This window comes from Gobio gobio, assembly GCF_949357685.1.
Source record: "Gobio gobio genome assembly, chromosome: 8".
NCBI classification, from domain to species: domain Eukaryota; kingdom Metazoa; phylum Chordata; class Actinopteri; order Cypriniformes; family Gobionidae; genus Gobio; species Gobio gobio.
The window spans coordinates 27743784-27755181 of record NC_137114.1 but is presented as its reverse complement, the minus strand read 5'-3'; the positions used below and the strand labels follow the sequence as shown (position 1 = coordinate 27755181).

The 11398-nt window shown below is 36.6% G+C and overlaps 1 protein-coding gene across 24 annotated transcripts in view; it reads right to left on the bottom strand.

Annotated features, from left to right (window-relative positions):
• Positions 1-1742: 1742 nt before the first annotated feature.
• Positions 1743-11398, bottom strand: part of msi2b (musashi RNA-binding protein 2b) — a 283664-nt gene continuing 274008 nt past the window's right edge. For 7 of the 24 annotated variants that reach the window (XM_079823481.1, XM_079823485.1, XM_079823502.1 and 4 more), the window contains 2 exons: positions 7343-7419; positions 1744-4063 (listed from right to left, as the gene is read on the bottom strand). In XM_079823481.1, the coding sequence (XP_079679607.1) occupies positions 7378-7419 (42 nt within the window). In that variant the 3' untranslated portion in view covers positions 1744-4063; positions 7343-7377. Of the gene's footprint in view, positions 4064-7342; positions 7420-11398 lie in introns of all 24 variants that reach the window. The other 17 variants (XM_079823492.1, XM_079823486.1, XM_079823503.1 and 14 more) reach the window with 6 other exon arrangements.

Sequence of the window (11398 nt, the reverse complement as noted above, 5' to 3'; positions counted from 1 at the left end):
GAAACAAACAGTGTGGACTAGCGTCAGTTCACCTACGATGATAATGATGATGATGATTCGACAATTGAACAAAGAGATATATACACTATACATATATATCTTGTATTTGTATACAAGTATACTGTACATTAGACATTACAGTGTAGGACGTTTCGCTGCTTTATTAGTGGGAAGATCGTTTTGGCCATTGCCTAGCACTTGCCGCAAAATTCAAGTTTAAATGGATACGGTAGTTCACTCCCAAAATCACTCGACACCTTCCAGGTCATTTTCTTTTTTCGTTTTCTTTTTTTTAAACCAACAATTTTCCAATGATTTAACTAGTCTAGCAAGATGTGTAACATTCATCCGCTGTAAACTGCTGTCCATGGAAAACAAAATGGTGGCAACAGAGCCATGCTACCTTAAAGTCCAAGCTACGAGATCAAAATAAGGGGAAAAAGCGAACCGACTGTTTAAAAAGATTGCCAGCCTTCATTTTAATCACACAAGTCACACTCTTATTTGACAGCAGAAGGGAAATGTGCTTCATCTGCTGTTGAACATTTGCCTTCAGCTGTTTAATCAAGGATCTTCTAAATCTATGAGTACCAAGATCTAAATGGATGCTGGATACACCATTTTTAAGAGACATCCGACTAGGAATGACTTATGTTACCGTTTTAAAAACGTCTTCAGTAAGAAAATGCTGTGCATGATTCATCCCGACAGCACCTTTTAATTTCGCTCAAACGCACTGAATAACTTCCATTAGACGCCTTTCATTAAAAGTTGTGCTATACTGATCATGACCCGCTAGTATTACAAAAAAGTCCCTTGCGAAGGTGGTACATTGGCTCATGTTTGATATCCCTGAGAAGAGATGTGATTCAGGAATACAGATTCAGTGCGACACTGGATTCACACTCAAGTCAAGCTAATTGGTGCGACATCCGAACAGGCAATGTCAGATGTTGAGTTGAAATGAAAAGCTGGCAATGCAAAACTAAAGTATTTGGGAAAAAAAAGTAGCGCCATAGGGATATTTTCGAAGAGTATAAATATCAAAACCTATTACAGTTTTATCCATTTATCTATAATGATTAGGCTATATCACCATCGTTACTTAGTCAAAACTTACTAAAAAAATATGAATTTTTCATTCACGTAATAATAGCTTGCATCCCTCTTAAAAAAGAACGAACGTAAAATGGTGTTGCATATCTAGCGTTAGCATTTAAGGTAGTATGGCACACCCCTTTTAAAACATTCAAGGGTGGGGATCCAATTAATGCCTCGATTACAATTCTGTCGTACAGCAATTTCTTTCTCCTAGATTTCATCAGTGAGAGCTTTGGTTAGTTGAAACCATGTGAGACCAGCAAAACAGTGGAACAAAAAAAAGGAGAACAAAAGAGAAAGAAGAAAGAAAAATTACTATGAAAATAACGCTCAGCATTTTTTGTCTTTTGTCTTTAAATGATTATAAAGAGAAAGTTCTATCCTTACTGGTCCTACAATTGCTAATGAATACCTCTACATCTTAACATTAAGTACATAACACCTACGACTACTCACTAAAGAGAGTGTGAGATATAGAGAAAGGGGAAAAAACGACAAAAGGAGAGTGAGAGGGAAGGGGAAATGTGAAAAATACCAACCGAGAAGTGTATAGACCACTACACTGGCATCAAGACAGCACTCTTTTACAAGGTAAAGTCATATTCCTGTTTTTTTTTCTTGTTTTTTTTTTTGTTTTTTTTACACACTACTAAAATACCATGAGCAACATAAGATTACTGAATGAGGTGACAGGGAATGAGGAGAAACAATTGATAAATACAGTACATAATATCTGTATTATTGTCATTGTTATATTTAGTATAATCATTAACATCCACAAAAATATTGATAAAAATCCATCCCTATTTAAATTGAAAACATGTTCGGGATCATTTTCTTTCTTTTTTTTTTTGTTTGTTGTACGTTTGTCTTTTTTTGAAACAGCTCAAACAGTTAGCACAAAGTTCTCCTTGTCTTTTTAAAATCATATGACTTTATCACGTCTCTTTCTCGAGAAAGAATCCAGCATTCTGCCTCACCTGTTAGTTTAGTGAAATGAACAAACAAAAAAACTCAACTAAACAAAAAGGAAAAACCAAACCCCCAAAATAAATAAAGAAAAATAAAACATTTTCAACAAGATCGGAAAAACAAAACAAAACAGCATACATCAGTCAATTCATATTTGTAAATATCATTCATATTTCTAAATGCCATTTGTGTCTCATCAAATCCAGTCCCCACGTGTACAACAAATGTGTGTAGCAGCTACTGGTTTCAATCAGTTTCAGTGTTTCTGAGGAAATGAACTATTGCTACCAATAAACTCATCTGTCATCTCTGATATTCTAGAATAAAATCCCTGGAAAGAGATCATTTAAAAGTACAGTCTGTCTTCAAATCAATGCAAGCCAAGACTCGAGATTTGTGAGTGTTATCCTGCGTGGAAGGAAAAAAAGAAAGAAACAAACGGCTTCCACGGCGGTCCTTCACATGACCCATGTTAGAGACTGTCAGTTGACATGTGCAAATAGAAAATGATAAATTCTCTCTCACAGTGCAATGATTTACTTAATTTCAAAACAACACTTTAATATCTTTTTTCTTCTTTTTTTTTTAATATCTGTCTCAGGCTAAAATAAATTAATTTGTAATCTCCTTTAAAGTAATTCTCACAGGACTGAGGTAATGGTATAAAAGACTTGTTTTTCCTAATCGTAGAGCAATTTCAAAACCTTTTGAAATATTGCCGTCGCTATTCGAATCGTCTCCACGCGGACACTCGGCGGGAAAAAGAAGCCCGTACTAGAACACGAAATGAAACGTTAACATGAAATGTCTCGACATGGTTTGAAATCATAACTCATGTGTGCTTTGGATTTTGTGGTGATTTCGGTATACCTTGCGAAGAAGTATATTCTCTTTGTAAGCTGTGCACATCTTAACGTACTATCTAATCCGTATGCTGGTATGACAACCCGCACAGTTGTAAAGCCGACGGTATATACAAAGCGAGCTAACAGTGTTCGATTGAGTTTCGTCCGCACTGGGGTAAATCACGGCCTTTGTGCTACAGATGGACCTTGGTTACTGCATTGAGCCTCGGAGATATTTTTGCACTGACATATTGCGCAGCTTTGCGCACGATACAACCTCTATGACACCATCACAAAAATATGGTTCTCTCTCAGAAACGGTTTGATGCAGTGAACAGAATAATATTTACAGTTTCAGAATTATTTTCTTTTTAAATCTCATTTCACAAAGTATTAAAAGGAAAGCTTTTTCTTTTTCGTTTTTTTTTTTTCTTCATCGACAACAAAAATGACATTTATAAAAAAGGACTGTGAAAATATTGTAGTCCTCTTATTGCCCAAAATAGGTAATCATGGTTAACAAGACATCACAATAAACATAGAACAGAGCTACTAAGATTTTTTTTTTGAGTTACCCACTCATTGCGGTTTTAGGCTTGAATTAAAAATGTCTGAGTCATTTCAATCCGTTTTCTTGCTTGAATGAAATGAAACCTGAAAACGTGATCGACGAGGACTGTGAAATGAAACTGCTATTGGAATATTACTACCTCAAAAAACAAACAAAAAAAAGACATTAGTTTATGTTTACATAGTCGCTCTCATCAGAGAGCATTCAAGAACAAATGAAGAATATCTAGAAACGCAAATAAACGTTGGTTGATTCAACGTGTACACAATTAAAGATGACTAAAAGGAAAAACAATGAAGGAAAAGTAAAATCCTAATTCAAGGTCAGGGCTACACTAGGATAAAATATTCAAAAGCCAGGTTTTCAGTATAGTACAGCAGATTGTTTAGTTGTTTTTTTTTCTTTTTTTCTTCTTGCCGAGATGATTCTGACGTTTCGGTTTGTTCTTCGTGTGGCGCCATCTCAGCTTTAGATTCCCGTTGAGCGCTGTAGTGCTTGAAGTTTAATGGCCTTTACCTGTACACAGAACCAATTAGAAACTCCGGCCAGTCTTCCCCGGGCCTCCTGATAAACTCTGCTGAAGCAAACATAGAAGTGTCTGAGATTTCACACGTACTTTAAGTGTGTAAAATGTGCTGCATCTGAGCCTTACTGCTGACCATCATTTTATGTCTGTGAATTTAACTCCGTGAAACTTGTCACACCTGCGCAAGTTTGGACACGTTTGACTGTGGCGTGTATGTTTCTCATTGTAAAGGCTTGTGCTAAAATGACACATCTGTAGATAAATACACCACTGTTCAAAAAAATGTGGGGTCAATAAGATTACTTTTTAAGGGATAGTTCACCCCAAAATTTAAATTAGCCCATGATTTACTCACCCTCAAGTCATCATAGGTGTATATGACAAAATCTTGAGTTTTATTAAAAAATGTCCTGGCTCTTCCAAGCTTTATAATGGCAGTGAATGGCTGTTTCTGTTTTGAAGTCCATAAAAGTGCCATAATAAAAGGGCTCCGGGGTGTTAATAAAGGCCTTCTGAAGTGAAAAATATCCATATTTAAAACTTTACAAACGGTAATCTCTAACTTCTGCTAACTGTCGTATGCACGTTCACGAGAGACTGGTCGTTCCAGCGTATGATATAGGACATAGCATATTCTCACCGGAGCGTCCTACATCATACGCTGGAACTATGACGTATTTTTCTTACACAAACGCATCGCTTCACTTCAGAAGGCCTTTATTAACCCCCCAGAGCCGTGTGGAGCACTTTTAGGATGGATAGAAGCACTTTTATGGACTTCAAGACAGAAACAGCCATTCACTGCCTTTATAGAGCTTAGAAGAGCCAGGACATTTTTAATATAACTAAGGTTGTATTCGTCTGAAAGAAGAATGTCATATACACCTAGGATGACTTGAGGGTGAGTAAATCATGGGCTAATTTTCATTTTTGGGTCAACTATCCCTTTAATGCTTTTATTCAGCAAGAACCCATTCAATTAATCAAAAGTGACAGTAATGTGACAACAGATTTCTATTCGGCAGAACCTTTTCAACATTGATATTAAGAAATATTTCTTAAGCATTAAATATTAGAATGATTTCTGAAGGATCATGTGACACTGAAGATTGGAGTAATTTGTATCACAGGAATGAATTACTTTTTTTATATTAACATGAAAAACAGTTGATATAAAAAGTAATAATATTTTAACAATATTACATTTTTTACTGTATTTTTAAATAAATGCAGCTTTGGTGAGACTTTTTAAAAACATAATAAAATCAGTAACACTTTAGTATGGGGAACACATTCACTATTAACTATGACCTTTGCCTCAATAAACTCCTAATTTACTGCTTATTAATAGTTAGTAAAGTAGTTATTGTAGCACTTAAGTTTAGGTATTGGGTAGGATTAAGGAATTTAGAATAGTCATGCAGAATAAGGCATTAATATGTGCTTTATAAGTAATAATAATAAGCCAATATCCGCCAATTGAACCCTAATTAAAAGTGTTACCAAAAAATCTTACTGGCCCCGACCATTTGAACAGCAGTGTGAACAGTAGTGTCTGTGTATGAATTTCAAAACCTGGTTTTATTTTTTTAATAATGTTGTTTTTTTTATGGGCGAGTTGGGTCAGATAGTGTGTCAAGTGTCAAGCATAGAAGTAAAGTCCTTCAATACGATTTAAAATGCATCTCTTTGCATGTCTTTGTTTTAGTATTATTCTAAAACATTAGCAGATGTGTCCAAACTTTCAACTGGTAGTGCATTTTGTCCAATTCACATGGATTTCAAATGCAATTTCACTTCAGTCAAACTTTTTAAAAGCATTATTGTCTTTGGAAGTGCAGTGTGTTTGATACACTGAAGCTTCTGATTTTACACAGTAAATCTAGTTTAAACAAAGTGTGTATCGATTTAGTCCGGCTGAAAGTTTGCTGCTGACAGCTTTAAATTGAAGTAGAGATGTTATATCGTTCACTATCAGAATCACTCCACCGTCAGCATCTTTTCATTACAAGCTTCGGTCGTTTAGGCTCAGATACAGAACACATCAGCACTTTTATGCAAACACATCTTATCTACATGGGGTTCAGACATCGACGCAACACATATGTTAGTGTTTCAAGCATGCAGAAACTCTTCCGATGTCCATCCAACCAGGAAATGACGAGTTAAGAACCTGCTTCTGCAAAATGTCTCCGCTGCTGTTGCTTTCTCTGACTGCTGATGTGTACTTCAATCAAACGTTTGGAGAATCCATACAGATGGAGCGATTCTACCTACTCATTAAATCAATCATCCGTTTTGCCTCGAGGACAAAATGAGAAGCTCTTTAGGAAGATTATGGGCAACAAACCGCAGTCCGCAGGCCTCTTATCCAGACGACAGGTCACAGGTAAATGCTACGGAGCCACAGATGCCTCACCGTAGGAGAAAAAAAAAAAAGTCTGGGTGCAAATATTAACTAAGTATAGGGGAGGGATTTTGACCAAATAAATGTGCATCCACTTATCCACAAACAGCGCATTTAAATAAGCGAGTCATCTTCGATTGAGCCGTATCTGGCATCTCAGCATATACTCAAAATCACCTTTAAGTCCTTAAGACCTCGCTATACAAGTGAAGTGATTACGGAAACAGCGCCTTATCCGAAAAACCTGATAAATTACATCAGATGGCACCTAAGTCAACAGATTCTCAGCAAAGAGGTCTCGCTTCCAGGTGCACACTAATCAAAGCCGCAACACCTGGGCATAATATCCAAATACAGCACTTCATAGAGGATATGAGACGGTGTGCAGCGCCACGACTGTCGCAAGAGAACTCTGGCAGTGAAAGAAAGCAACTGCGCAGTTTTGAGTAGACCCGCTCGCAGACATCGTGCATGAAAGAACAGTCGAATGACAGACAGGCAGGCGGAGGATAAAGGAGGAACTGGTGACAAAAAGTAATGGGGAAAATGTGTAGCCTCCACGCTTGCGATGTTTGCGAAGCGAGACACACTTTTAAAGGCTTTTAAAGGGCTTCAAAATGAGGATTTAATAACGTAGATGTTCAATGAGTTTTGAGACTTCTGAAATCCAAATTGTTGCATATGAAGTTTAAATTCCCTTGTCTGGGACGTGAAAGCCCTGTAAAAGCCTCAAGGTGTTGATGAAAAAAAATAAAAGAGCACTACACGGATTCAACGTAAACTCATCCGAGATCAAAAGGAGAGGGAATCAAAATGAATAGGCAGATGGAACAGGAAGATAGTATGGTGAATAGATGCATAATTATGAAGGCACAAATTTAAGAGAAAAGTATATTTCATAAATGACACGGGATATCTACCTCAAATGAGATGGCAACCAACCACCTGTTAGGTTTCAATGGTATCCATTTGTAAAAGCTGTCGCAATCAAAGGACCCTAAAAGTGTACAGTTAGTAATGGTGTCAGTATGCATTCTGAGTGAAGTGATCACTCGCAAGTCATTTCAATAATTGCATGTGTTGCTAGCATGAATGAATGTTATCTATCAACCTTAAAGATCAGTCCACATCATTTCCTCAGTCTGATCTAGGTGAACATCAGGAGAGAGCAGGAATAACTGTAACACATAGTAAATGTAATTGGTCATAACTTGATGCACAATGCACTCACCGTGTCCATAATCCACAAAGATAGTTTAACACCTGAGTGGTGGTGGGTGCATCAAACCGTATTTAAAAAGAAAAAAGCCTGCCCACTACCGTAGCTTGCAATGGGAATCAGTAATATTGCAACGTTTTAGTCATGTGACATTCATCTTGACTATTAAAGACTGCATGTTTAAAACGTTGCAATAAATACTGACTGTTTTCCCAAGCTACAGCAGTGCGGAATCAACTTCAGCAAGAAGGTTGTTGTAAAAAGTTGTCATTTATCGTCGTAATTTTACATACAATAAATCAAATAATACATCCTTTTAAACAATTCTCTCCTTTAAAAGTTAGGCCTGATATTTTTAGTAATATAAAAATAAAATAAAAATCAACAATTACATAAACTATAATTATTCACATAATTAATTTTTCATGATATATCAAATTATGCAGCAAATTGTTTAATGTCCAAATTAAGATCTACATGTAATAGAGGCTGGTATTGAAGATACTCCAGGTTCATTTAGGTTAAAAAAACAAAAAAATATTACATTTATTCCTGCTCTCCCCTTTTAAATCTTTTAGTGCCAAACAATGAAGCAAAATGGAAAGAAATACATTTCAAAGAACAAGAGAGAATGGAAAGTAAGATCATATTTGATTTTTTTTTTTAAAGATCAAGTAATTACATACAATCATTTACATTCATGCCAACAATAACAACATTAATAAATTCATCTGAAATCACAATTCATGCAGAAAACATAACGCTGTCAGAAATCACATATAAGCCTCAATCTGAGCAGCAAAACTGTGAACTTCACCAGTGTCAGGCTCCAGTTCAAACACTGGGGAACATGAACATTGGCGAGATGTATACATCTTTTGTAAAAAAAAAAAAAAACGATTTTCGGTTTGTGAGGATGTCAGGCAGCGAAAAAATAAATAAAAGAACGCTGTCAATCACAAGCGACGAGATGTTCTGAGGGTTTGAGGCCAACCTAAATTTGACTCTATTTAGGTTAGAAAAACTCCATCTGAAAGTCAGGCGCAAGGTGACATTGTTATTCTGAAAATCCCGTTTAGATTTAATGAGTGCCCGGTCTGTTTTGCGAACCATACTTAAGGGCAGAAGAGAGAGAAAAAAGTTATTTGCTTTTCCTCCCAAACAAGAGATTTGAGGGGCACTGAAAGCAGAATGAATCAGAGGTGTGTGCAGATAGGCAATAAACAGTGTCCTCACATACAAAGGCTCTTATTCATTTTTTTTCCCCAGCAGATCTGGACGGCTGTTCAAAAAAACGGCTGGAGCCGGTAATTCCCTCGGCAGCCTGTGATTTAGCGCGGCCTCCCTCATCAACCCCCCTTCGAGTCGGCTCCTGCTCCTTTTCTCTTCCGCCCAAATCCTGCTCCATCTCTCTGCTCCGTTAAAGGTTAAAAACTAATGCACGGAAGGAATAATGAATGCCTATGGCTTCAAAGGGCAAGACAACATATTCTTATGACAGGGTTTCTCACAAGAGTTTATTATCGCCTTATTGATTTACATATGCACTTTGTGTGGGGGACCTTTCAAAGGCTGCCTCTGGTATGCCCATCATCTGCTGGAAAAATAAAAAAGCCATTGTGTGCGGGGAAACAAAATACCGGGTTGAAAATGAGAGAAGAACTAATTGTGAGATTTCTGTCCTCCGGGCTGGCACATGAACAAAAGCACACTGACACATCACACTGCTGCTGACAGCCGGTACAAGTTCACAGTTTGTTATCCTGAAGTTGACAGAGAGAGAGGAATGCTGGTGGGAATGCAGAAATGTTAGCAATGCTAAAACCAACGCTATCTAACTTTAGCCATTCGCCAGGGCACCTGCTTTGCACTAATGAGACAGTGATATCGCATTTTTCAGCTTTCAAAAGAGAGAAGTTTTTATAGCCTTGTTCCTGATAATTAGTATCGGTAAAACATGCACATCTATCACACCTTTGCACCCACTGCAACCTATTACATCTGAGATGATTTATTTATCACTTTTTTCCCACATAACTTCATGCGTTTGCTTCTTTTGATTTCACATACTCGCATATCACACATTCTTTTAGTCCTATTAGTTGTGTTAGAAATATTTATTCCTTCAGGACAAATTATATTTTAAAACTTTATTAGCTAATTAATTTATTAGCTAGCTAACATTATGGAGGGAACTCATTAAAAAGTTGCACCACTTTTGTGTAAGGTATTTCAGTGCAAAAAAAATTCTGTACGAACATGCCTCCTTTCTAAATTAATTACTGCAGGACTTGAAATAAACAAAATTTTATTTTGTATGCATTTTTTATAATTATGGAGAACATAACTGTAATGTGTGGTTGCTACATGTTAAAGGGTTAGTTCACCCAAAATGAAAATAATGTTATTAATTACTCACCCTCATGCCGTTCCTCCGTTCATCTTCGGAACACAAATGAAGATATTTTTGTTGAAATCTGAAGGCTCAGTGAGGCCTCCATAGGCGGCTATAACATTTATGCTCTCAAGATCCATTAATGTACTAAAAACATTTTTAAATTAGTTAATGCGAGTACAGTGGTTCAATATTAATATTATAAAGCGACAAAAAAACATAAATAACGACTTATATAGTGATAACCGATTTCAAAACATTGCTGCATGAAGCTTTGGAGCGTATTGAATCAGCGAGTCAATTCGGTGGTTCGGAGCGCCAAAGTCACGTGATTTCAGCAGTTTGACACACGATCCGAATCATGATTCGACTCGCTGATTCGATGCGCACCGAAGCTTCATGAAGCAGCGTTTTGAAATCGTTTATCACTATATAAGTCGTTATTTAGTTTTTTTGGCGCACCAAAAATATTCTCGTCACTTTATAATATTAATATTGAATCACTGTACTCACATGAACTGATTTAAATGTGTTTAGTACATTAATGGATCTTGAGAGCATAAATGTCATTGCTGCCTATGGAGGCCTCACTGAGCCTTCGGATATCAACACAAATATCTTCATTTGTGTTCCGAAGATGAACGGTCTTACAGGTGTGGAACGGCATAAGGGTGAGTAATAAATAACCTTATTTTCATTTTTGGGTGAACTAACCCTTTAAAGAGCCAATTTAGGTGCCTGGATCAAGATAGGTATATCAGATTGTTAAAGTCTGCATTTGGGACTGCAAGCTGGCGATATTGTGCTCAATACATATTTTGTGGGCATATTTGCACTGTTACTCAATTAGGGCAGCTAGTGCAAATCCGCTATAATATTAATATAAATACGCTAAAGTGTTGGGGACAGTTACTTTGAAAAGTAACGCATTACAATATTGCGATACTCCCTTAAAAAGTAGCTAATTGTGTTTACTTTTTCTCACTTGGACTGGGCTTGTTTTATAACAAAAAAGTTCTATTTTTGGGCAAATGTAAAGACCATTTGAAACCAAAATTGAAATAATAAGGCTGAAGGAAATGCAAAATGACGCGTGTACAGTAGATGGCGCAGCTCAAAAAAACCTTTCAGCTGCTGCCATTCTGGATTGCAGAAGAATAGGATGCGGGAGAAGAAAGTTTAACACTTACTTCACCAATAAAAACAGCAAAACATCTAGTCATTTTTGCTTATGGTTGAATCGTCAAAGGTCAGCAGCAAGTACATTGATCAATAAATTCAGATTAAATACATAAAAATATTTGTTTTATTTAACACCTTTAATTACTGGAGGTTTGCGTAGTATTTTGATTTTACATTTCA